Source organism: Papio anubis, chromosome 6 (assembly GCF_008728515.1).
Source record: "Papio anubis isolate 15944 chromosome 6, Panubis1.0, whole genome shotgun sequence".
NCBI classification, from domain to species: Eukaryota; Metazoa; Chordata; class Mammalia; order Primates; family Cercopithecidae; genus Papio; species Papio anubis.
The window spans coordinates 36,531,157-36,558,451 of NC_044981.1; the positions used below are offsets into that span (position 1 = coordinate 36,531,157).

The 27,295-nt window shown below is 44.9% G+C and overlaps 1 protein-coding gene across 5 annotated transcripts in view; it reads right to left on the reverse strand.

Annotated features, from left to right (window-relative positions):
- The window catches only part of BTBD9 (BTB domain containing 9), a 480,044-nt gene that overhangs the window by 9,837 nt on the left and 442,912 nt on the right, over positions 1–27,295 (reverse strand). For 3 of the 5 annotated variants that reach the window (XM_031667673.1, XM_031667674.1, XM_031667675.1), the window contains exon 10: positions 8,942–9,020. In XM_031667673.1, the coding sequence (XP_031523533.1) occupies positions 8,942–9,020 (79 nt within the window). Of the gene's footprint in view, positions 1–6,817; positions 7,323–8,941; positions 9,021–22,590; positions 22,858–27,295 lie in introns of those variants that run through there. The other 2 variants (XM_031667676.1, XM_031667677.1) reach the window with 2 other exon arrangements.

Consider the following 27,295-nt stretch of genomic DNA (forward strand, 5'->3'; position numbering starts at 1 on the left):
GGAAGGAAGCTTTAAGATCTAGTTTACTCTCCTCATTTCAAAGGCAAGTGTCCTGAGAGGCAGGGAGGTGAAATGACACTGGGGCCACACAGCTGGCTGGAGGTGAAGCTGGCACCAGTGCCGAGGCCCTCTCCCTTCCTTCCACTCACTGCTCGCCCTCCTCAGTGCATCCTCCGCCTCCCTGCCTGCCCAGTGCTGCTTCGTGGAACCAGCTTCTAGAGCCTCTGAGCCCCTTTCTTCTTAGCCTGGCTCTTCTGAGGCACCTGGCTTTGATCATTATCTGCAGGTATAATCCTTAAATCCAAGTTTTTGTTTGGATGGCTCAGCTTTCACTGCCTCTCCTCTAGCCTATATTTTTGTGCAACCGAATGCTTCCACAGTCTCTTATAACCATCAGAGCTCTGCCATTCTCCAAGGGCATGGCAGTCACAGCCTTGGTGCCATCTTCAGTTATTCTTTGATCTGGCTTCAGGCTGTCACAAGTGATTCTGAGAGCTCATTCCCCTTGGAATCCTGCACCAGGGCTCTGGCCCGTGGTCTGATGTATGGAGGGGTTACTGTGTGCTAGGCACTGGGCTGGGTGCTGAGGACACAAAGATGCCACAGCACAGTCTCTGCTCCCAAGAACTGCAGTGTGGTGGGGACCCAGTCAGAGCCTCCTGCTAGGACTATTATGCAGATTCACAGGTGCCCGGCTACCCGCTGAGCCTGACTGTCCCGGCTGTCCCTGTACTGCCTCCTCTCTGGCCCAGTACCTGGCATACATCATACAGGGCCTCCGTGCTGCCATCTGAAACCTAAGTTTGTTTCCATTATTTCTATTCCCAAGCAGGTTTTCTCTGTGGGCATCCATTTCCAGTTGCTGGGACATGAAGCCCCTGGAGGGCCAGGCGCTCTCCCGCACAGAAGTGGAGTCTGAAGGCTGGAACTGGTGCTCTCTGCAGACCAGGAGCTTTTGTTGGGAGGGGCCTACTTCTCCATTTGCTCTCTCTGCGCTCTGCCGCTGGGACGTCTGCTTCATGCTGCTGCTGGCCCACTGGGAGTTCAGGCCCTGGAGCCAGCATGTGACTGCTTTGAAGTGCTTCTGGGCTGAGACGATGGTCCTCTGGAGGATGCTGCAGGGGAAGTCCTCGGGGAGCCAGAGAGAGTGGAATCAGACCTGGGCGGGGGACCTGGGAAATAATTATCACCATGCCAGGAAGGAGCATTTCTTTCTTTTTTTTAAGAGTCTATTTCCTTGTTTTGTTTTTTTTCCACTAGAGCCCCATGTTGCTATGGGAACGGGTGGCATGGGAGCCCAGAGCCACTCACTGGCCTGGCCGAAGCCCGTAAATAAATTCTGCCTCGCTCTAGGCCCTGAGCTGAGTGGTCCTGGAGGGCAGCTCAAGCAGCCACTTGCAGACTTTCTGTCCTGCTGTCGGCTCCTGCAGATGCTCCTCTGACACGCTCATGGGCTGATCACTCTCCCTGGATAAGGAGCGGCAGCATGCAGAGTGGTCTGCAACCTCCCACCCTCCCGGGTCCTTATGTTTATAAGACATAAACTCATTCATGGCTCCCAAACTCCAAGGGCAGGATCACTAGATCCATTTTACAGATCAGAACTCACCCTCCTCCTTCAGGGCTGGCTGCTGTTTTCATTCACTGATGTCTCTCCCATCAATCAGGTACAGCCATTTGAAACCTCACCCAGAGTTGAGGGGCTTTTTAAGGGGATTCCTTTCTATCAGGTGGTGAAGCTGCCATCCCCTTAAGGAAGGGTCCTGCCTCAGTTTCTCCCCAAGATCTAGCACAAACTGGTGCACACAGCATGCTCAGAGCCACCTGCTTATCAATGCTTGACTCATAGAGTTCTGAGCCAGGGTGCAGCTGGGCTCATTTTGCACCTTGCCATCTATTATGCCTTTGTGGGAGACGCAGGGGCCTCGATGTTACCGCCAGACTGCCTGGATTCACATTGTGATTCTGCCACTCAAGACTGGGGTGATCTCGTACAAATTAGTTAATGTCTTCAGCCTCAGTTGCGTCTTTGCTTAAAACCAAACTTTTTACTGCCAAAACTGTATGCTATAAGGCATAGTTTTCCCATAAAAATACCATGTGGGGCAAGAAACAGTGGTGCCTCCCCCTCACTGAGGAAACCCCAATTCTGGCTCAGATAAGATTCATCCCCTTGCCTTCTTTTTCTTAGCAGTTTTATCACTTGTGTATGCATGAATGTTATAGTTAAACTTTGCCTGCTTTTGAAGTTTTCATGAATGTAATCCTAGTATACATATTCTTTGGTGTCTGGCTTCTGTCCTTCAACACGCTGTTATGTTCATCCACCTACAGTCCCTGCAGCCCATTGTATGAGATGCTGTGCTTTGCTTATCCATCCTCTGTGGATGGACGTGGTGTCCCGTTGGGTTCAGAATGAACAAGGCTGCGGTGAAAGCATCCTCACTCTTGCCTCCTAACCTGGTACAAGAGCTTTGTCGGAGAATACACATAGGAATGGAAGTGAACGCTCAGCCATAGGGTGAATGTGTGCACATGCTCCCTTAGGACAAAACGCCAAACTCTTCTCCAGGGTGACAGGGTCAGTCCATCCGCCCACAGCACTGGAGGAGAACTGCCCACTCCTCCACAATTTTGCCAACACTTAGTATTGAGTTTCCTCATCTTTAAAATGAGGGTGAGTGGAACCTACTTCATATATGAGGATTAAATCATGTAATAAAGGGCTGGAAGAGAACCTGGCACACAGTAAGTGCTCAGCAAATACTAGCTACTATTATTGTAATTAATACTAATGATTATTATTATAAGGGTCCTAAGCTAGGAGATGCTGAGATATCTGGTGCGCATACTTTTCCATTTACAAATGTTTCTGGTTTAAGAAAATCCTCCATATGACTACAGAAACTCTGTCTTGGAATGCCACGGCCTCTCAATAATGAAAAGTTGGTTTATTACATCTTTTCCTTTATTGCTTTCTTTGATTGACTGGGAGAGGGAGAGATGGGTGTACAGATCAGATCACTCACCCATTCATTCAGCTAACAGGTCCTCTATGCTTACATGTGCCAGGCACCATGCTAGGTGCCAGGGATACAAGGATGAATCTAACACAGCCTCCCTCCTCACTATATCAATTCAGTAGGTAAAATGGAACCTGAGAGCTGCCTAAAGCCTGTCAATACCATCCTCAGTTTCTGTTATTGACTTGGTAAAAGCTTTCATGTAGGTTCTTGTGCGCAGAAGCCCTGTCTTTCCGAACACCTTGCAGAGTTTCCTCTCCCTACAGTCCTTTTTAACCCTCAAGACTGCTTGTGGGCCCCTGAGCTCCCTGCGTACTGAGAAAAAAATCACTCCAGAACTTTCAAACCCACGTTTTCATAAAAGCCATAAAAAGAAACAGGCATAACTTCTATTTCTTGAATACCACTGACTGATTTTCATGGGTGCATAGACTTGATCTTATTTACTCCCAGCTGGGTTTCTTTAAGGAGGTAGGTATGTGCCTTTGTTATTTGCTCAGATAATTAATAACATGAAATGGAAGAGTTGCTGGAGACCCCGCACATCAGAACCAGTGCGGTTCTGAGCACAGTTTTTGGGGCTGAAACTAAAGATTCCCTCGATGTTTGTAATGTTGTTGACAAGGTCCAGTTTATTTTAGACACAGGAGACTTAGGAGAGGAGCAGCGTCTGTCTCTCCAGTGGCTCGGAGTTGATTAGCATTGAAGGCAGGTGGGCAACCACATAGGAATGACCAAGAGCTTGCTAAGCTGGCACCGGAGACCACCATAAAGTGACGGAGGAAATGGTCGAGAAGGACCTCCTTGGCCACAGGCAGTAGGGAGAATCAGGTGCGTGGAAACAATGGAAGCGGAGGGTGGATGTGCTGAAAGACACACCAACATCTGTCTGCCATCTAGTGCTGAGCATGGGAGGAAGACAAAAGAGTGGGGGGAAGCGTTCGAGGGTGAAGAAGAGACAGGCGTGAGCACTGGGCCAAGCACAGGGGAGCGTCCAGAGCCAGGCGAGCAGGCAGCAGAGGACGACAGAAGCACACACTGGGGGAGTGAAAGTGGAGTGCTCTGAGGAGTTAAGATAAATGATAAGGATGATGCTGAGTACACAAGGAACGGGGGTCACAGAAGGAAGTGCTGGAGTCTTTAAGCGGTAAGCACTGGGGGAATTTATTGACAGAAGTTGTAAACGTAGCTAAAAAATTAAATGAATTCGTTGCTGCAGTGCTCACAAAGGAAGATGAGAGACAGATGCCAGTAGCAGACGTGCACTTCCCAGAGGAGAGGGACGGAATGCCACAGAAAATCAGAAGCGTGCCAGAGCAGGTGATCAAGAAATCTAAACTCACAGACTACCGAGGCCACCGTCGCCTGAGAGCTGGACAGATCGGAGGGAAGCAGGGAAAATTAGCATGCAGCAGACGGAGGCTGAGCGTTTGGATGCAGGAAGGCCTGGCCGACTGGAGCAAGACAGATACACATCTACAGCGGGCAAGAAATCCCAGTCCGCCTTAGCTCAGACAGGCCAGCCCGGGGGGCCTGCTTCCACGCACTGCCTGCTGTCTGCCTTCTCCTATTCCAGCAGCCGTCCGGGCGTTTGGAGTTCGGGGCAGTTTCCATGGTCACTGTGCAGAGCTCTCAACTCACTGGGCTTCTGCCCCCAAGAACGACTTCAGGTCTCTCTAAACAGCAGGCCGCTCTGCTAGCTGCTACTTACACACTGTCCAGGCCACTTCCCGCCTTCTGCCGAACTGCCCAGCCACCGTCTTCTCTTGAATGCTCTTCACAGGAGCCTCCATGCTGCGCTTCCCTACCAGTCCCTGCTCTGCCTGCCCCTCTCTCGATGGGGAAGCGCCTGCAGAAGACAGGCCTACCTGCGCCATTCGGCAGTGTCTGTTCACCCAGATTTCCCTGTGTCGTACGTACACAGACAGACCTTTCCACGCCATAGACCAACTCCATCGATAGTTTTTGAAGCTAGCACAAAGTCTCTGGGTTCACAAACACGGAGTAGCTAAAGGGACACAGTGTTTCTCTGGCTCTGAACAAAACGAAGGCCACTGTTATGGACTGATGCTTGTGTCCCTCCCAAATTCCTCTGTGGAAGTCCTAACCCCTAATGGAATGGGATAGAAGTGGGGCCTTTGGGAAGTGATCAGGTTCAGCAGAGGTCATGAGGGTAGAACCCCCATGATGGGATTGGTGTCCTTATAGGAAAAGAGACTGAGCGCTTGTGCCTGCGCCCTCTCTCCCTCTCTCGTGGAAGTGCACACACCAAAGAAGGCCGTGTGAGGACAGAACCCAGAAGACGGCCCTCACCAAGAACCAGAGCCTGCTGGCACCCTCACCTCAGACTCCCAGCCTCCGAGACTGTGAGAAATCAATGTGCTACTTTAGCCAGTGGAATAGCCAGCCGAGACAGCTGCTGATGTTACTTAGCAAATAAGTAGGGGCAGACGGAGGAAACCCTGCATCCTCTGCCCTCCAGGCCACGCTCCGTAGTGAGGGAGGTGCCCTGACCCCTGTTTCTGATGGCACAGTTCTGGCTCCCATGGGACTGTGAATCAGGGTGGTGCCGCACACTCATCTCCAGCCTCCTGTCCTATGCTGCTGCCTTCCCCAGCTCCATGAAGTGCTCGCGTCCATGCGGTCATGTCCTCTAGAGCCGTCTCTCCCAGGAATCCTGCCTGACCAGCCCAAGTCATCCTCCTTCGCTGATGTGACCCCTGTCCCTCACGCCTCTGAACTTTGCCATACTGGCTTACACACATTTCCACTGTTCTCTGTTAAGACTTTTTTCAAATAATGTCCCAGAACCCAGTATGCTGCAGTAAAGAGCATTCTCTGAGGTTTGCTATATTCTTGATGCCCAGCAAAGTTCAGCTTTATTGTACATTTTTTGTTTTTTGAGTCAGGGTCTCACTCTGTTGCCCAGGGCTGGAATGCAGTGGTATAATCATAGCTCACTGCAGCCTTGAGCTCCTGGGCTCAAGCCATCCTCCAGCCTCAGCTTCCTGGGTAACTGGGACTACATGTAGGTGCATACCACTGTGCCTGCTAATTGGTTTTCTGTTTTTCTTGCTTTTTTTTTTTTTTTGAGATGGAGCCTCGTTCTGTTGCCGAGTCTGGAGTACAGTGGCACGATCTTGGCTCACTGCAACCTCGGCCTCCTGGGTTCAAGCGATCCTCTTGCCTCAGCCTCCCATGTAGCTGGGATTACAGGCATGTCCCACCATGTCCGGCTAATTTTTGTATTTTAAGCAGAGATGGGGTTTACCATGTTAGCTGGGCTGGTCTTGAACTTCTGGCCTCAAGTGATCCACCTGCCTTGGCCTTCAAAAGTGCTGGGATTACAGGTGTGAGCCACCACGCCTGGCCTTTTTTTTTTTTTTAAAGTAGAGACAAGGTCTCACTATGTTACCCAAGTTGGTCTTGAACTCCTGGGCTCAAGCGAACCTGTGGCCTCAGCCTCCCAAAGTGCTGGGATTACAGGTGTGAGCCAACGCACCTGGCTTATTGTGCCTTTTTGTGTGCTCTGAGAATGAGATCCTGTTCATTATGTATTTTATGACTTAAGATGTTTCCTGGCCCAGCATGGTGGCTGGCTCATGCCTATAATCCTAACACTTTGGGAGGCTGAGGCGGGTGGATCACCTGAGGTCAGGAGTTCGAGACCAGCCTGGCCAACATGGTAAAACCTGTCTCTACCAAAAAAAAAATACAAAAATTGGATGGGTGTGGTGGTAGGCACCTGTAATCCCAGCTACTTGGGAGGCTGAGGCAAGGGAATCACTTGAATGCAGGGGCAGAGGTTGCAGTGAGCTGAGATTGCGCCACTGTACTCCAGCCTGGGTGACAGAGTGAGATTCTGTCTTTAAAAAAAAAAAGTTTCCCAGTTGGCAACACTACTTTGAGGCTTTTTTCCCCCTGATCAATAACTGATTCAAAAAGACAACTGAGCAAGTTATTCACTAGCCAAATGGGATGGATTACAAGTTAACTAGTGACCTACTATCCAACCCATTTAAAATGGCTGGTCCAATCTCCACCAAAGTGGTCGGGGCCCCTTGCACAGATATTTTTGGGAAACTCATCATGAAAGAGAGGTCTTACACTCCAACTTCAGAGCTCTGTAATGGGAAATCATTCGTCATCTAGAATAGCTTTGAAAAAAAATGTCCAAGATGCTTTTCTTCTTCCTTGGTCACTGAGGAAACAGGTTTGGGACCGAGGGCAGCCCTAGAAGAAAGCTCTGAGCAGACTCACCTTGCTGCTTCTTAGCCTTTTCTGACTTGAGAATTCCTTCTGTTGTAATACAAAATTTCAGAGTTCCATTTAGGAATTAAAGAAAAAAACCAGTCTAAAATTTTGGGGGGGATGCACTGTATAAAAAGCAAGAACTGCAAATGAAACATAGTTCATTCGATTTCAATATGTTACTATGTAAAAATTTCAATTGTTTATGACCTGGTGTTTATAATTCTCGAATTTTTCTTTAGAAAACATCAGTTGGTTTACTTTTATAGTTTTCAGGTTTGTTTTGAAATAAAGAGGCAAGAGGAAAAGTTCCAGGTTTCTGTTTACAAGCTCCTCTCTGCAAGAAACACATTGTAGATGTGGACCATTTTTATTCTAAATAAATACAAAGCCAAAATGAATTTAAATTATCACAATATTTTCACATTTATAAATGCTTTTTGAAGTACCAGAAACACCTTGATGTGTTCTGGGGAAATTTTAATTCCATAAAGACAATGCATGAATCCTGAGCACAGGGCCCATTTGCTGGACGGAAACGAGGAGCCCTGTGTTCAAAAAGCACAAAGAAACCTTTCTGCTTTCATCTAGGGTCTCTCTCTCTCTCTCTCAAGCTGTCACGCTAGTTATTATTTGCTACTTAATGATGTGCTACCTCGGGCACAGGGACTGCCCCCCACCACCACCCCCAGCCAGTGTAGCCCCTCACGGGCACCCAGGGCCCTATTCTGTGACTTGAGCTCAGGACTCACACCAGACTCTGGCCCCGTCCATCCCTGTGCCAGGGCCCCTGCTGGGGGTGGAGAGGGCAGTGATCATGCGTGAGATGAGGAGGGGCAGGCCAAGCAGAACCCAGGCATTCTGGCTCAGGGAGTGGGTGGCTGAGAGCTCACGGCAGGAAGGTGGGAAGGGGCAGGAGGCGGGATTGCGTGTGGGCTGAGGCTCCAAGGTCCTGGTGTGTGTTCCACTGTGCTGTGGAGCTTCATTTATAAAACACAATTCAAAGGTAAAAAGACCCTAAGCATTTCAAGATGGTGCCACAGAGCATTAAACCTCATGCACTGGGTCCCATGCGACTGTCGTGGTGGCACACCATAGAGCCAATCCTGCATAAATCTGAGAAAGATCATGGAAAAGTAGAATTGCAGAAATGTTACTACTTTTATGTTTCTCATGTACCTCTTGCATTTCGACCCATCATTCCCTCTGCTGCCTCTCTTAAACCAGCGGTTCTTTGGAGGTACACGCTTGACACAGTGTGGCGATGAAACAGCAAGGGAGTGACAGGTCAGCAGCACGGCCGCCTGCTAGACACCATGCTCAGAGGGGCAAGGAACCTCACACAACTGCTGTCATTTGGGAGGGCTGAGGACTCAGAGACAAGGGATGAGGTGTTTGACCTCTCAAGGCGTCTGTGGTTGGCCGATTCCACAGAGAGCTGTAGGAATTAGCAAAGCAATAGGAGCTGGCTTTCATTTGCCAGTGAAGAGATATCAAAAAATGATAATGATATCCCCACTGTGCAATTGCAGGACTTTCTCCTTACCAAGCTGTCTGAACAACAGGCCATTAGCAGGCAGAACAAACAATTCCACTTAACTCAGGAGGTAGCATTTACCTGTACATCAGGAAATCTCATGGCACCTCTCACGAAAAGAGACCCTTACCTCATTTGCTGTGTTGTGTGTCCCAACGATACGGATGAAGGAGGCAGGCTGCCTTTCAAAACTCACTGACTGCCAGGACCTGGGAGAGGAAACAACCATTTGCCTGGTTAGACGGTGCAGTTAACTGACAGTGTGGCTGATGAAGTCATGTCCACTGAGGGAGGGCTTCCTGTCCTCGGAGACTTGCACTGTAGGAGGGGCTGGGGGCAGGGCTGCACCTAATGTATGGCTGAGAGAGGTGGGACATACACAGTGTCCCTATTCAGGAGCTTACAACCCCATCACAGAAGGCACTCCTCCCCATCTGTGAAGGTCACTTAGGGTTCTTACAAAGCCCTCCATAAACAAGCACAAAGTGCAGACCAGGCTCATTAGGACAAGAGTGTGGACAAAGAGATGTAATCACGGTGGCAGGAGTTCATAAATACATTTCCCCATCTATAAAATGGGGCCATGATGGGGCCCGCCTCAGGGCTGTTGGCAGGATGACCTCAGTCATTCGTCAGACACGCATCTGAGGGGGAGCAGTTACTGAGCACGGGAGGCTTCTGGGAGGAGGAGAGTTTTGAAGAGGGCAGGGACGTGGGAGGGCTGCGGAGTTCCAGCACTTGGGTTGGGGCAGCGGGGGTCCTGCACTACCCTCTGACCCCACCACGTGAGTGATGGCACATGGGGGTTTTGGCAAGTTCTCCACAGGCCTCTACCCCCACCTTTCCCTGCTTCCAAAATGCCACCCCCCACACCATCTATTCTCAAGACTGGCCTGGCTCCGTCTGGGTGGTTTCCAAAGCATCCCCGATATTTTAAAGGCAGTTCCTCATTGATCGGCACGGGCCAGGCCAGCTCATTGAAGACTCGGCAGAGCAGGCCTGAGCGGACCCTGAGAGGAGGAGTTCTGCTCTTGGCTGAATGCTCAGCAGCTCATCAGAATGTACTGGAGGAGTGCACGGCACCCACGACTGTAAACTCCAATCATATTTTCTGTAATAAATGTGAGGAGTTCACAGTTGTTGCCATCCCTCCTCCGCTCTCACAGTGGAAATGCCAGCTGCTGGGAAGCTGTTTCCTGTAATTGTCTAATTACCAAGTAATGTTAGCAAAGAAAATATCTATGTATTTGCAGTTTGCTTTCCCCCTTTGGTTTCAGGTGTTCCATCTTCCCTCTCACTATGAACCTCCCACTGAGATTGATTCACTGCCGCCTGGACACCCGTCCCCTTAAGGTCATTAAAAAGTCATTACCATCTTGTGTGCAAAGTCTGTGCCCCTGAAACCAGTGTTCTGGAAACAGAGTTAGAAAAATCACTCTCTCCGTAAAAATGCTATTATTCATACATGAAAGTGACGCCATCTGACCATGCCCAGGGCTTGTGCTGGTGCCCTATTTTCTTGGTGAGCGACTGCTGTCCTCCCAGACCTCCAGCTCTCTTGGAGGGTCTGCTAGATGGGATGCAGCCCGTGGGCCGGCAGGGGTCCTGCAAGACCCTGTGTGGTTTCCACGGGCCTAGCTCTCTCTTGCCAGTCAAGCAGTGGAACTGACCACACACTCATGTCCTTCCTCCAGCAGGTGGGGGGAAGTGAAGGGAGCGGCCCCTGGCCAAGGTTCACACTGGGACATCAGAGTCCCATCCCTGTCCCTAAAGGAAGCTAAAGAGTACACTAAAGCTGGCCCACTGGCTGCTTCTCAGGCCACGCCTCCAGGAAAGAGAAACAGAAATAGGATGAGTGACAGTAGCTGGTGACAGCTATTAGGTTCCAGTCACAGTTTCACAAAAAGGACTGGCATAGGGAGGTGGCAGGAGTGGAAGAAACTGAGCAAAGATTTTGTTCTTCTCAGCCTTCTAGCTCGATGCCTGTCAAATATCCAAGTGATTCTGGACAGTTGGAAGCTCTTGGTCCTCAACAACATGTGTGTAGCTCTGAGAGTGAAGGCAGGCCCAGAATCATGGCCCTGTGGTCCCACGTACTCCTCCCTCCATGATGCAGAGGAGGTTCAAGGAACCCAGGCAGTGAGGTCTTGCTGGCAGCCATCCTGGGCAGAGCCGGCCTGAACCTGGGTCTCCCTCCCCTCTCCCTTCCTGCTCCTCTTGCCTCCACTCCCCTCTCCCTATGCCAGGCTTCTGCAGCGGGTTTAGGGCTCTGGGCTCTGGCCCCACTGCCCTTGCTTCTGCCTGGGGAGGCAGGGGAGGCAGGGCTGGCAGGGCAGCAGCCTGAGCGGGAGGGAACATTTGAGGAGATCAGAAGGTCTCAATTTAATACCAATCCTCCATTACACTGCATTAATATCTAATCACACTGGACTTCAGCCTGAGAGTTGAATATATGATTTCATTTTCAGCAGAGCTGGATACCAATTCCAAGACCAAAGTATCAGTAGTAAGGGAAGCTGGTTAGGACGAGGAAATGAGCATCTCTCTCTCCCCATCAGATTCCATTTCCCCGGAACTTCTTCAGAATAACTTGCCACGGCTGCTTGAAGGGGAAATGACAAGGTGGCACTGGAGTGGTCACCACCACGACTGTGCCACATTTGCAATCACTGTGAAACCTCAAAGGAGCTGCTTCGGCTGAGATTTCACAGGGCCAAAAAACGCCAGCATTGTTTAGTCAATGCAAAAGCTTGGCTGCCATGTTTATTGGGCTTTATTGATAGCTGCATAAATATTCCAGCTCACCAGGCACTCAGAATCTCTTCTCCAGTAGGCAAAACGTGCAGGAAAGACAACAGACCACTAGAGGCATGGCAGCCTGCCCAGTTCAGAGCCAGGGCTGGGCGCTTAGAGGAAGGTGTTTGAACAGGAGCAATGAATGTCAAAAAATAACTGTGGTCTTAATAAAAACAAAACAGCTTCATAAAAACAAAAAACCCACACAGGATTGAAGTCCCAACCCCATACTGGCTCTGACTGGATGGACTGTTACCCTCCCCTGAGTCTACTTTCCTCATTTAAGCAACGCTAACAGAAATAACACCGGTCACCTGCTCGCAGAAACACATGTAGAATGAGATCCCAATTATGTCCAATTGTAAATATGTCTCTATACACATAGGCATTATTTTTAAATTTTAATTATTTTTTATTTAATAAAAATTTTAAACTTATTTACTTTTTAAATTGTTTATCTTTTGTTTATTCTTCACCATGCACACAAGTGCAGAACTATACACACATGTATTAAAACATAGGTGTCTAAGAATGCTTGCTAAAATGTTGGTCCGGATTTTAGCTTTGGATGGAAGAATTTCAAGAGCCATTTAGTTTACTTTGGTGCTGTTCTGTACTGTTTGAACTTGGTAGAATGTATAATCCATTTAAGCAGTAGACAATGTACCCATCTTGCCTATTGTCCGGGGACTTAATAATACAGATCACATGGCATGGAGCCAGTGAGAATGCCAGCACTGCATTATTATGCCAAGTACTCCAGTGGAGAGGACCATGGGCAACAGTCAAGACGGCAGGCTTTCCTCCTGGTCTCTCAGGACTCGGGGCAATGTGGCACAGGGGTGGAGAGCATGGGCCCTGGACCCTGGCTGCCAGTGTTTGAATCTTTATTTTGTGCTTTTAACAGCTCTAGGACCTTAAGCAAGTTGCTTAACCTCTCCAGGCTGCAGTCTTTTCATCTGTAACATGGGAATAATAGGAATAACTACCTAAATTTTTTTGGTAAAGATGAAGTACATTAACAAATGTAAAACATCTAGAAAAGTATTGGCATACATTAAACACTAAAAAAAAAAAAATAGTTGATAGTGTTACTACTACTATAATTACATTCAGCCAATGAGTCTGGACAAGACACACTGTGTTTCTGGGCCTCATCTGTGAGTTGTCAGGTTTGACAGTATACGATTCAATGATTACCACAGAGGTTCTTGGAGCACCCAAGGTGACTCCCATCAGCACCCATGTCTTGGAGGCAGACAAGAAGCTGGGCTTTGGAAGAATTAAACAAGTATGTTTTGAATACATCCTTGTACTTGGCACCTGCTGGGTGTTATGGAGGACGTGCAAGATGTAGTGCCCCTTCCTTAAGAAGTGTGTAATCTCACCAGGGAGATTAGCTCTCCTTCCACCAACTCATTAGAGAACAATGCAAACAGTACAGTGGTCCCAACTTATAAACCGGTGGTGTTCCAAAACTTGCCTTGTAGTTGGTTGTTTGATGCTTGGAAACAATTTTTCCATAGAAATAAGGCTATAAATTTTGAGAGGGTGCCCAGGCCCACCCACAAAACTCAATTTAACCCATAATGAAGCTAAAATACTATGTATATGAAGTTTAAAAAAGGAAAAAAAGAGATATTGTTGCCAGAGTAGTAATTAAGCAAGCCAGATAAACAAGGGATTTAAAACAATCTTTCCAAAGCTGCTGCTTGAGGAATGAGGATTAAATTCTGTAATGCAAATGAAATCATGGGGATGTAGCTGGAACATGGTAGGCGGTCTGTTAATAGGGAAAGTTAAAAAACGGGCCAAGTTTGTCATCCTAAAAGCCTTTCCCATCCACACACCACTGAGTGGTTTACAAAGTGTCTTAGAGTCGTGATCTATCTCATTTGGTTCCCAACACCATCTTTTAGGTAGGCAGTCAGGCAATCTGAATACCATCAGAGGCAAGGAAACTGAGGCAAAGAGAAGTAATCTGTGTGACATCCTAGAGCTGTCAGGATAGAGTCAGCAACAGAAGCCAGATTTAACGACTGTGAGCTGAGGTTCTTTCCACCAAAGGGCAAGATGAAGACACCAATCCAGAGGCCAAGGCACTGACTAGTCACTGTCCCCTGGGTTTTATTTTGCTGGCTCCCAGAACATTACTGACACCTCATTTATGTGTTTGTGTCATGACTCCGGGGCCAGAAATCCCAGTGGCCAGAACCATACGGATCATACACACGAGCGGATCATAAGGTGGCCTCAGGTATGTGATCATCCGCTAAAGTCTCCGTTTCCCAAGTGAGGTAGGGGTGGTAACAGTACTTACCATCTGGGGTTGTGAGGACTCAAGGAGAAAACACAAAGAGCATGGCACGTGGTGAAAGCAAATTAACTGTTGGCTATTACTCTCACATCTTTACATTCACACATATGGCAAACTGGAAAGAAAAGAGGCTCAGCAGGTGCTCTCTCTACAAAAAGATCAGTATGGAAAAAGATCTCAAACAGAAGGCTTGCTCAAAAGCACGTTAGAGGACAATATGTACAATATGGGATTACACACACTAAACTGTATGCGTGACTCAGGAAAACATACAGGTCTGTAAAATAGTGTGAAATATTCCGGAAGGATAGATGCTAAATTCATGACAGTGATTGTTCTCTGAGGAGAGGGCGAGGACTGGGACTGCTGATGGGGAACAAAGGAGATTTCAACACTAACTAGAATGTTTCATTTCTTTGATTAAAGTAAAGAAGACTTGAAGTATATGCAAAAAATATTAAATATGGTCAATTCTGGGGATAAGTATGTGAGGAAATGTTATATTATTTTTATTCTCTTATGTATTTTAAACATTCTCTTATGTATTTATTGAAATAAATAAAAAGAAAGAGACAGAAGAGGAGAAAGGGATTAAAACAGTGTCTGTGTTCAGGTGGGCAGGAATTTGCCAGAGATGGAATTAGCTAAATTACAAATATAAAAATTAGGGGGGAGAGTGGAGTTGGTCCTGCAGTAGCAGTGTGGATCTGGCAGGTGGTGCTGCTGGCTCCAGCCAGCTGTGTCACCATCGGAAGGAAGCAGAGGACAGGAGAGCCACCGGGTGGGAGGAATGTACGGTTGCCATCAGCAAGGGCAGGGTTTGCGTGAGTGGTTCTGGATGACAAGGACACTGCACAGGCCCATAAGTGATGAGAGAAAGGGTGACTGTAGTGCTCAGTAGAGAGCAGCTCTCTGTCCTGAGCCTTGATCTGCCTCCTCTGGAGATTCAGGATCCTGTGGCAAGGGCGAGGGTGCCTAGTCTGCTTGAATCTGGAAAGTTATGTGACTCTACTGCACATGCTATAAAGAGAAAGCACATAGCAGAACTTTCCTGCAGCAGACCTGCTGAATACTGGGGAGGCAGAGACAGGAAAGTATTTGGCCAGGGCCAGACTGGCAAGTAAACACAGCAAACTCAACACATGGCATAGTCTGCATTCTCTCCACTAAAAGGGCAGTAAAGAAATATGTTTCCCATCAAATATATGTTATATATTAATTAATTAATATATGCAGACACATGCATGACCACAAAACAAAGAGGAAGGATGAGGAGGTGACCATCTCTCTGTATCGGCACCTCGGAGAGAAGGCACACACAAAGCAAGTGGATTCACACCACAGAACCCTAGAAAGGCTCAGGTCCTCAAGTGACCAGCTACTTTTGAGGGTGGAGGTGTGCAGGGGGCTGAACCAGGAAGACTGGTTGAAAGAAGGAAAAAGGAGCAGGTGCACTCCTCAAATCCCTTCCCTTCCTTCCTGCATAGTGGGGACAACCATCCCTTCACCTTGATAGGAGACACACATTTCCCTCTGGAGATCATGAACAGAGAAGATCTGAACTCCAGGGCCCTAGGCACAGCAGAGGGTAGAATCCTGTAGCAGCTGAGAGCAAAGGAGTTACATGGAAGTCATATCCCAGATGGTGAGACCCCCCCAGTTCCCTTCCCTCCCTTGGCTTTCAGGCCACTGTGATACAGTCTTAAATCCCAGGCAGGAGACTGCAGAGTCTCTTTCGGGAGCTGCTGACTGGCCCAAGAGGAAAGAGTTACAGATACTGTATGACCTTCCCTCTCTCTGTCCCTCTCTCCTTTCTTCCATAAATATCAATCAAGTCCTTACTATGGAATAAGCCCATTTTTAGACCTTGAGGATTTAGCATACAACAAAGTCCCTGGCCTCAAAGAGCTCATGTTCTAATGGGAAGGAGACAGAAAAAAAAAAACAAAAAAACCCCACAAATTTATCAGTGTTAAAAAGGGGCTATGGAGAAACACAAAAGAGTGTTAAGTAGACTGGGAGGAAGGCATTGCTTTAGTTAACATATTTGGGGAAGGTCTCTTCAGTAAGGTGACAAATGAGCTAACACCTACACAACTGGAGGACACGGCCACGCAGATCTGAAAGAGCATCCCAGGGAGAAGGCACAGAAAGCACCAGTGTGCTGGGCAGGGGTATCCCAGTGAAATGTCTAATCCCTGCCTGGCCCTCAATGAAGCCCACAAACCCATCCGTATACTGGAAGCTTCCAGCCAGCTTTCACAATGCCTAACATTTAAAAGGGAATGATGGCAAGAAAAGCCTGGGCTGCTGCCCCTAAAATGTAGGCAGGGGTGACCATGGGTCCTCCACCTTGGGGTGGAGGCACTAACAAAGCTCTATTTTAGGGCCCACCCCTACAGACTGCACACTGTCCTGGAGCCCTGTGGAGCTGGACCTGAGGTCAGGAGAAGCATGGCCTGCTGTCCTCAGGGCTTAGATGTGCACAGGCTATGCACCCAGGGCTGAGGGGCAACCAAGGTGCTGGCTACCAGAGCATGGGCTGAGGTAAGAGCACCACGGACATTTCCCACCTGCAGGCCTAGGCCACTGTCACTGAAGGTGGCACTGCCCTCTCCAGGGAAACAAATGAAAATAAAAACAAAATAGACCAAAACCTGCAAAAAAACTGCAAAAGCAGTACTCAGAGGGAAGTTTATAGACTTAAGCCCCTATATCTGTAGAGGACTACATGCTCACAAACAGGGTGTTCCCGATAAGTCCTGCTCTCACAAACGAAGCAGGGCGTTCCCCATAAGTCCTGCTCTGGCAAACGAAGCAGGGCGATCCTTCCCTGTTTACAGGGAGGACTAAGGAGCCAGCTGCTAACAGCAGATCCTGGGGGCTTGTTTATGTGTAAACATCTTGAAAATCCAGAAAGTCAGGGAAAGGTCAGAAAAACAACAATGTGTCTTATGACTTGGCAACATTCCACAAACGACTGTATAAAATAAAGCAGAGCGCGCCATTCAAGGCGGCCGCCATGTTTGTCTTGTCTTGTGTTGTCTTGTGTGTTCAGTCCTTTGTTTAGGAAACACGCGGACCCCAACATCTGGCGCAGCGAGCAGGGTCCGTGGCTCCACAAGAGCAAGGAACCGGAGCGGGAACACCCCGGCCAGGTAAATAAAGAAAGAGGGACCCACGGGAAAATTATGGGGAATTCCACCTCTCTGGCCTCTGAATATTTGTGGTTACTCCAGGGACTGTTGATGTCTATAGGAGTAGAAGTAAAAGAAAAGACTTTGAAGCGATTGTTTGCCCATGTTGAACAACATTGTTATTGGTTTCAATATCAAACCAAAGTGCAGTTAAATCGAAAGGAATGGTTACAAGTGGTTAAAGTCCTGCGTGGAGCTCATCAGCGAGGGCAAACGGTGCCTCTGACTTTGTGGACTTTGTGTAGTTCCATTACTCAGGCATTAGAGTTACTTGAAACTGACTCGGAGCATGGCGATACTGCCACAGGAGGTGAGGCATCTGAAGCTTTAGAGAGGAATGATCCTAGAGAGGAACATATTTATGCCCCGGTTGTTGAGGACAAGGAATTGGAAAAAGAGCTAATGCCTCCTTCACCTAAAGGAAATTCTGATTTGCAGCACATTTTAGAGATGTTACGACAGTTGTTAAAATTGCAAGATACCGCTGCTCCTGTTTCTCCTATCTCTCCGCCACGAGCCTTCCCTGTTACCTTCCCTTCTGCTCTTGTGGAAAAGGATTTCCCTTTGCCTCCACCTCCAACCTCTTTGCCTATGTCAGGTCAGGTTTTCTCTGTGCCTCTTCCTCCTGTAGGAGAAAAGAAGGACTCGAAGGAAAAGGATGATTTCGAGGAATTAGATTTATTCCCAATAACATGGGCTGCTTTCGGCCCCAATGCTCAGTTCCCAAACGGTGGCCAAAATGTGACTTTTACAGCCCTACAATTTAAATTTTTGAAAGAAATGCTAATTATGGACCTCAGTCACCGTTTGTTCTTGGCCTTCTCGATTCCTTCTCTTTAGAACATATGATGATTCCTATTGACTGGGAAACGTTGGGACAGGCTGTCCTTGATTGTTCGCAATGGCTTCAATTAAAAAGTTGGTGGTGGGAGGAAGCAAGAGTACAAGCTAGAAAAAATGCTACCCAAAATCCCCCAGGACCTACTGAAGAGCAGCTTACAGGTTCAGGACAATACACCACTCTTAATGCTCAGGCAGGCCTAGATGATATTGCTCTCACTCAGATTAAAGCTGTTTATAAAAGCGTGGACTAAGGTTAAAATAGCGGGTAAAACTTCTTTATCTTTTGTAAAGATCCTACAAGGAGCCACTGAGCCGTATCCAGATTTTGTAGCTCATCTTCAAGATGCTGTATTAAAGACTGTAGGTTCAGGCTCTGCTGCTAAAATTCTTTTGGATACCCTGGCTTTTGAGAGTGCTAATCCCAAGTGCCAAAAATTGCTGCGTTCTCTAAAGGCTAGTGGAGCTGATTTAGCTGAATACATTCGGGCTTGTGCAGGTGTTGGAGGAGCTATTTACAATACTCAATTGTTTGCTGGGGAACTTTCTAAGGCTTTAAAAGGCCATTCTAAACAAGGTATATGCTATCAATGTGGGAAACCCGGTCATTTTAAAAAGGAATGCTGGAAAAAATTAGGCTCTTCTGCTCTAAAAGAAAAAAAGGTTACCATCTGATATGTGTAAACGATGTGGCAAGGGTTGACCCTGGACCAATGAATGCCATTCAAAAACTGATAAAAGTGGGAATGTATTGTCGCCCCTCTTGGGAAACAGGAACTGGGGCCCGCAGGCTTGAGGCCCCAACAACTACAATGCAGGCCTACCCCAGTACCCAGTGAGCAGTGGCTTACAACATCAAGGAATGACCTCGAGTCCTCCTTAAAGACATCTTACCCTACCCCAGTTTCTCAGCTTTATGCTGCCACTAAGCAGAGTGCCGCTGCTGACCTAGCTATTGTCCAACCTTATACTTTATCTCCTAATGGAGGAATATATAAGTTGGCTACTGGAGTGTGTGGTCCTTTGCCAAAGGGACATGTAGGACTTTTACTAGGTCGAAGCAGCAGCACTATGCGGGGGTTAATGGTGGTCCCAGGAATTATTGATCCTGATTTTACTGATGAAATCCTTATTATGGTACAAGTCTCACAATTTATGCACCTAGAGGCAGGGGAACGTATTGCACAATTGCTTTTATTGCCTTTTTTTCCTTTCTTATCTAGAGATGTGTCTCATCAAGGAGGTTTCGGTAGTACTGGGAAAACTGTTTTCTGGGAAACTTTAGTTTCTGATCAAAAACCTTTATGTTCATTGCAAATTAATGGGATACTTTTTGAGGGATTAGTCGACACAGGAGCAGATGTATCTATTATATGTTTGGCTCAATGGCCTGATCATTGGAAAAAGAAACAAGTATCGGTTACTCTATCCGGCCTAGGTACTGCTTCTATAGTCTACCAAAGTGTTGAGCCCCTGAGCTGTGTAGGACCTGAAGGACAACAAGGAAAAGTGTTCTTTTTATATTGTTCCCATTAATATTAACCTTTGGGGCCGTAATTTTTTACAACAATTTGGTGCCTTTTTAAGCATTCCTCATATTTCTTCAGCTGCCAAAAGTATGATGTTCAAAATGGGCTACAATCCTTTAAACTCTTAGCCACTGTCCACAAGCCTCAAGCTTTACAATTAAAGTGGAGAACTACAACTCCTCTTTGGGTGGAACAGTGGCCATTATCTAAAGAAAAACTTAAGGCTTTAAAGAATTTAGTTAAGGAACAATTGGCCGAGGGGCATATTGAACCAAGTACTTCTGCATGGAATTCCCCTGTGTTTGTCTTGTCAAAAAAAAAAAAAAAGGGAAAATGGCACTTATTAACTGATCTTAGAGCTGTAAATACTTATATTCAACCTATGGGGACTTTATCCCCTGTAGCAGAAGAAGAATTGTCATTTGTAAAAAAAAAAAAAATTAGTGAAGCTCACCTTGATTATATTGCACCCAATCTTCCACTTTCGTTGTCTCTTTTTCATACTCCCCATTCGCCAATGGCCGTTTTACACCAAGATAATAATATTCTGGAGTGGCTGTTTCTGGCTAATAAAGCCATTAAGAAAATTCACCCATATATTGATAAATTGGCTGAATTAATTATTAAAGGACAACATCGAGCTCGTCAGTTGCTTGGTGCTGACCCTATAAAAATTATTACCCGATTATCTAATCTCTGTTGGAAATTCATAAGGGTTGACAAGTGGCTTGCGCTGAGTATACTGGTTCTTTTTCTCAGCATTATCCTAGTAATAAATTATTTGCTTTTCTGCAACAATATTCTTTACTGCCATATAATCCTATCTCTTACACTCCAGTTAAAGGTCCCACCTTTTTTACTGATGCTTCAAGCAATGGAAAGGCTGGATACTGGACTTCAGACAATTCAAAAATTTCTCACTATCCATTTGAATCAGTACAACAAGGAGAACTTTTTGCCATTCTTATGGTTCTACAAGACTGGCCTCAAACCCCTTGTAATATAGTTAGTGATTCCCAATATGCTGTATATGTAACTAAATATATTTCTCAGATTTCTTTACCATTATTTCCTCAAACTCCTTTACAAAAATTATTTTCTTTATTATTTGTAACTCTTACTTCCCGCACTGCCCCCCTTTTTTATCACTCATATTCGTTCTCATTCAGCTGTGCCAGGACCTTTATCTTTTGGCAATAGTCAGATTGATTCTTTACTTATTGGCAGTGTCCAACGGGCTCAGGATGAGCACCAACTACATCATACTAATAGTTTAGGATTACAACGGTGATTTTCTATAACACGCTGTCAAGCCCGGGCTATTGTCAGAGTCTGCCCATCTTGTGCTCCTATTATTGCACCTTTTTAAAGTCCAGGTATTAATCCTCGAGGCACTCAACAAAATCACATTTGGCAAATGGATGTAACTATGTTCCTTCCTTTGGTCGTTTAAAATATGTTCATCATACTATTGATACGTGGTTACATTTCCAGTGGGCTACGCCATTACCCTCTGAAAAGGCTGACTCTGTTATTACTCATTTACTTACTTGCTTTGCAGTTGTGGGAGTCCCTGCTGAATTAAAAACTGATAATGCCCCTGCTTATTGCTCTTGCAAATTGGCTGCCTTCCTCTCTTTATACCATACTCATCATTCCACTGGTATTCCATTTAACAGTCAAGGTCAAGCAATTATTGAAAGAGCCAATGCTACCTTAAAATTACAACTTTTAAAACTAAAAGGGGGAGATGGGCGAGATTCCCCAAAACATCAAATTCTGAAAGCCCTTTTTACTTTAAATTTTCTCAGCCATTGGCGCCAATTATAGCAGTCTGCAGTGGTGAAACATTTTCAACAGCCTTTAGAAAAGCCACAAAACAGTAATCTGTGGGTGTATTATCCTTCATTACAAGGGAAATATTTAAAAGGAAAAGTTTTACAATGGGGCCGAGGCTATGCTCTTGTCCGTACAGGTGCCGGAGACGAGTGGTTTCCATCTCGACGGTTGAAACAGTGCCATGGCGAAGAGGAGCCGATCCGAAGAGTTCCTGAAGGAATTCCAGGAGCTAAATCTGAGCGCTCAGAGAACATTCACCTTCGGAACTCAACGTGCGGAGCCCCCGACATGGGGACAACTGAAAAGGTTAAAAAGCTGAAGGGGCTGTTCAACAAGCTGGGCAGCCCAAAACCCCACTGACTTTATTCCTGGCTATGCTGGCCATAGTAAATTGTCAGGTAACAGCTGGAGAATTTACATACTGGGCTTATATTCCTTTTCCACCCTTATATCAAGGTGTGGCCTGGGGAGACAGAGAAGTCCCAGTATTTACTAATGATACTGCTTGGATGCCATCGCCTTTTTTAAACCAGGATCCTGAATTAGACACTGGCACAGTAAATAGTTCATATCAATTCGGGGTTGAAGGGTTACCTATATGTCTTGGGGGTAGTCCGCATTGTCTGCATCTTTCTCATGAGGCTTAGGCTGTTCGCTATAACCATAGTCATATCTCTGCCTTTACTATGATTATTGTGGCTCAAAGTTTTAAGTATAATCATACTGCAGTACTTGATGAAACTCTGCCAAGTACATTATCTTTATGCCCTATCCCTGATGTGTCCGGAGGTGTTTCCCAACTAGAGTGGACTAGATGTAGAAGTAGTGGGCCACGATTGTTGTTAGAAGTAAAAGGGAAGAGTCGTAAATACCTTGTTACAGATTGGAGTGTACATGGAGATTTTCAGACTAAATTCAGCCATGTCAACCTGCGTTGGCATAAGGTAATCACAGCATTTCTGCAGATGGCAATGAAACTATTATTTGGCATGATGGTGGTCTATCACCCCCTATGCCACATTTGGCTAATACCTCACAAATACAAGGTCATATTTGGAAGTTGCTAGCTGCTGGTAAACCAATGTTCACTTTCACGGGAAACATGTCCTTAAATCTTACTAATATTGCTAACCCTTTCCATATATCTTTGCATCGAAATAGTTCTAGATATGTTATTGCATATGTAAGAAAGCCTTACTTGTTGTTGACAGGAATTTTTAAATGGGATAATAATACAGGGGTAGTTAACTGTACAAACAATTGTACATTCTTAAGTTGTATAAATACTACTTGGTGGAATAATAATTGGAATGAGTCTCATTCCGATTTATATATACTAAGAGCCAGAAAAGAAACCTGGCTACCTGTAAACTTAACACGTACTTGGAGTGAATCTGCTGGGGTTACTCAGATTTACAAGGTTATGCAAGATCTTGTCCACCGCAGTCGGAAAATGGTTGGAATCGTCGTGACCGCGGTGATAGGACTTGTAGCAATTGCTTCCACTGCCGCTGTTGCTGGATTAGCTCTACACCAGAGTATACAAAATGCAGAATTTGTGCAACAATGGCATGAACAATCACATTTGTTGTGGCGGCAGCAACGAGACATAGATGCTCATTTGACTGAACGAGTGGATAATCTGGAGCAAGTGGTTTCTTGGTTGGGAGATCAGCTAACAGTGTTAAATACCCGAGCTTTGTTGAAATGTGATTGGAACACTACCCAATTTTGTATTACTCCTGTTCCTTTTAATAGCACTGTACATAACTGGACTGAGATAAAGAGACTTTTAATTGGTCATAATAATCTTTCCCTAGAAATACAAGAATTAACACAGAACATTTCTGAAATATTTTGCAATCAGTTACCGTTGCTGACTGGTGCAGATTTGATGACTGGTATTGCACAAAGTTTGACGTCTTTGAACTCTATGAGCCCTGTAAAAACTTTGCTGACCTCTGTTTCTAGTAATGGTATTGATTGTTGTTCTTGCCTTTGTCATTTTCACAGTCTGCTGGAGACGGTACCAAAGGGCAAACACCGAATCCCAGCGAGCCCAACATGTAATGACGGTTTTAAAAGAAATTCAAACTTGTAAATAAGGAAAAGGGGAAATGTAGAGGACTACGTGCTCACAAACAGGGTGTTCCCGATAAGTCCTGCTCTTGCAAACGAAGCAGGGCGTTCCCCATAAGTCCTGCTCTGGCAAACGAAGCAGGGCGATCCTTCCCTGTTTACAGGGAGGACTAAGGAGCCAGCTGCTAACAGCAGATCCTGGGGGCTTGTTTATGTGTAAACATCTTGAAAATCCAGAAAGTCAGGGAAAGGTCAGAAAAACAACAATGTGTCTTGTGACTTGGTAACATTCCACAAACGACTGTATAAAATAAAGCAGAGCGCGCCATTCAAGGCAGCCGCCATGTTTGTCTTGTCTTGTGTTGTTTTGTGTGTTCATTCCTTTGTTTAGGAAATACGCGGACCCCAACATATATCCAAAAGTAGAAAGGTTTCAAATAAACAATATAAAAATGTACCTCAAGAAACTATAAAAGGAAGAACAAATCAAACTCCTATATTAGCAGGAGGAAAGAAATAATAAAGATCAGAGCAGAACTAAATGAAATAGAGACTAAATAAAAATACAAAGGATCAATGAAATGGAAAATTGGTTCTTAGAAAAGATAAACAAAATTGATAAACTGCTAGCTAGACTCACCAAGAAGAGAGAAGACCCAAATTAACAAAATTACAAGTGAAAAAGGAAACATTACAACTGATGCCACCGAAATACAAAAGATCATCAGACACTATTCTGAACAACTATATGCTAACAAACTAGAAAACCTAGAAGAAATGGATAAATTCCTAGAAACATGCAACCTATCAAGATTGAATCAGGAAGAAATAGAAAACCTGAACAGATCAATAATGAGTAGTGAAATGGAATCCGTAAGAAAAAGTCTCCCAACAAAGAAAAGCTCAGGACCTGAGGATTCACTGACAAATTCTACCAAACATATGAAGGGAACTAATACCAATCCGCTTCAAACTATTCTAAAAAATTGGGTGGCGCATGCCTGTAATACCAGCTACTTGGGAGGCTGAGGCAGGAGAATTGCTTGAGTCTGGCAGTTTGAGATTACAGTGAGCTATGATTGTGCCACGACATGCCAGCCTGAGTGACAGAGCAAGACCCTGTCTCTAAAAAAAAAAAAGTAAAAATGAAAAAAAAAAAAAAAATCCCAAAACTGAAGAGGAGGGAATATTCCCTAACTCATTCTGCAATACCAGCATTACCCTGCCACCGAAACCTGATAAGAACAAAACAACAAAAGAAAACTATAGGCCAATATCCTTGATGAACACAGACACCACAGACACAAAACTTTTCAATAAAATACTAGCAAACCAAATTCAACAGAACATCAAAAAGATAATACACCATGATCAAGTGGGATCTAATCCAGGGATGCAAGGATAGTTTAACAGACACAAATCGATAAACGTGATGCATTAGATCAACAAAATCGAGGACAAAAACCATATGATCATTTCAATAGACACAGAAAAAGCATTTAATAAAATTCAACATCCCTTCATAGTAAGAAGTCCCAACAAACCAGCCATATAAGGAATATACCTCAAAATAATAAAAGCCATCTATGACAAACCCATAGCTAACATCGTACTGAATGGGGAAAAGTTGAAATTCTTTTCTGTAAGAACTGGAATAAGACATGGATGCCCACTCTCACCACTCCTATTCAACATAGTACTAGAAGTCATAGGCAGGGCAATCAAGCAAGATAAAGAAACAAAAGGCATCCAAATTGGAAAAGAGGATGTCAAATTCTCCCTCTTTGCAGATGACATCTTATATTCAGAAAGACCAAAGGATTCCACCAAAAAACTCTTAAGAGTTGATAAGCAAATTCAGTAAAGTTGCAGGATACAAAGCCATCATACAAAATTCAGTAGCATTTTATACACCAATAATGAAATAGCCAAGAAAGATGTCAAGAAGGTAATCCCATTTATAATAGCTGCCATGGAAAAACTTCCTAGGAACAAATTTAACCAAGGAGGTGGAAAATCTCTACAAGGAAAACTACAAAATACTGATGAAAGAAACTGAAGAGAATACAAACAAATGGCAACTCATCTCACGATCACGGATTAGAATAATTAATATCATTAAAATGACTGTACTGCCCAAACAACATACAGATTCAATACAATCCCCATCAAAAATACCAAAAATCCAAAAATGTCTTTTTTTTTTTTTTTTTTTTTTGAGATGGAATCTCGCTCCGTTGCCAGGCTGGAGTGTAGTGGCACGATCTCGGCTCACTGCAACCTCTGGCCCCCAGGTTCAAGCGATTCTCCTGTCTCAGCCTCCCAAGTAGCTGGGACTATGGGCATGTGGTACCACACCCAGCTAATTTTTTTGTATTTTTAGTAGAGATGGGGTTTCATCATGTTGGCCAGGATGGTCTCTATCTCTTGACCTCATGAACTGCCTCGGCCTCCCAAAGTGCTGGGATTACACATGTGAACCACTGCACCCAGCCCCAAAATGTCATTTTTTACAGAAATGGAAAAAAAAAAATCCTAAAATTCATGTAGAACCAAAAAAGAGCCAGTACAGCTAAAGCAATCCTAAGAAAAAAGACCAAAGCTAGAGGCATCACACTACCTGACTTCAAAATACAGTACAAGGCTATAGTAATGAAAACAGATGGTATGAGTATAAAAACAGACATAAAGACCAACAGAGTATACTAGAACATCCAGAAATAAATCCACATATTTACAGCCAACTGATACTTGACAAAGGAACCAAGAACTTACACCAGGGAAAGGATACCCTCTTCAATAAATGGTGCTGGGAAAATTGGATATCCATACACAAACTGGACCCCTATCTCTCATCATCTACAAAAATCAACTCAAGATTGATTAAGGACTTAAATGTAAGATCTGAAAGTATAAAAATAATAGAAGAAAACATAGGGAAATCAGTTCAGGATATTGGTCTAGCCAAATGGGACTGTATTAAATTTAAAAATTTATGCACAGCAAAGTAAATAATCGATAGAGTGATAAGGTAATCTGTTGAATGGGAGAAAATATCCACAAACTATTCACCCAACAAGGGACTAATATCCAGAATGTACAAAAAAAAAAAACCTCATTAAAAAGTGGGCAAAGGACATGAATAGACACTTCTCAAAAGAAGACATACAAATAGCCAAGAGGTATATGAAAAAATGCTCAATATCACTTAGCATTGGGAAAATGTAAATCAAAACCACAATGAGATATCATCTTACCCTAGTTAGAATGCTATTATTAAAGACAAAAAATAACAGATGTTCGTAAGAATGAAGAGAAAAAGGAACTCTTATATACTGTTGGTGAGAATGTAAATTAGTACAGACACCATGGAAAACAGTATAGAGTGAAGATTTCTCAAAAAAACTACTACTATTTTTCAAGGTGAGAAATAAATTTTTAAAAATCTAAAAGTACAACTACAGGAAATGGATAAATTTCTGGAAACATGCCATCTACCAAATGATCCAACATTTTCACTTCTGGATATCTACCCAAAACAAAAAAAGAAATCAGTATTCCAAAGGGATACCTGCACTCACAGGTTAATGTGGCACTATTCACAACAGTAGAGATATGGAATCAACCTAAGTGTCCATCAATGGACAGAAGGGTAAAGAAAATGTGGTATATTTACATAATGCAATACTATTTGGCCATAAAAACAATGAAATCATGTCATTTGCAGCAACACGGATGAAACTGAAGGTCATTATGTTAAGCGATATAATTCAGGCCCAGAAAGACAAATCCCACATGTTTTCTCTCATATGTAGGAGCTAAAAAACTTGATCATGTGAAGATAGAGAACAGAATGATAGATACCAAAGGGTAGGAAGGGTATGAGG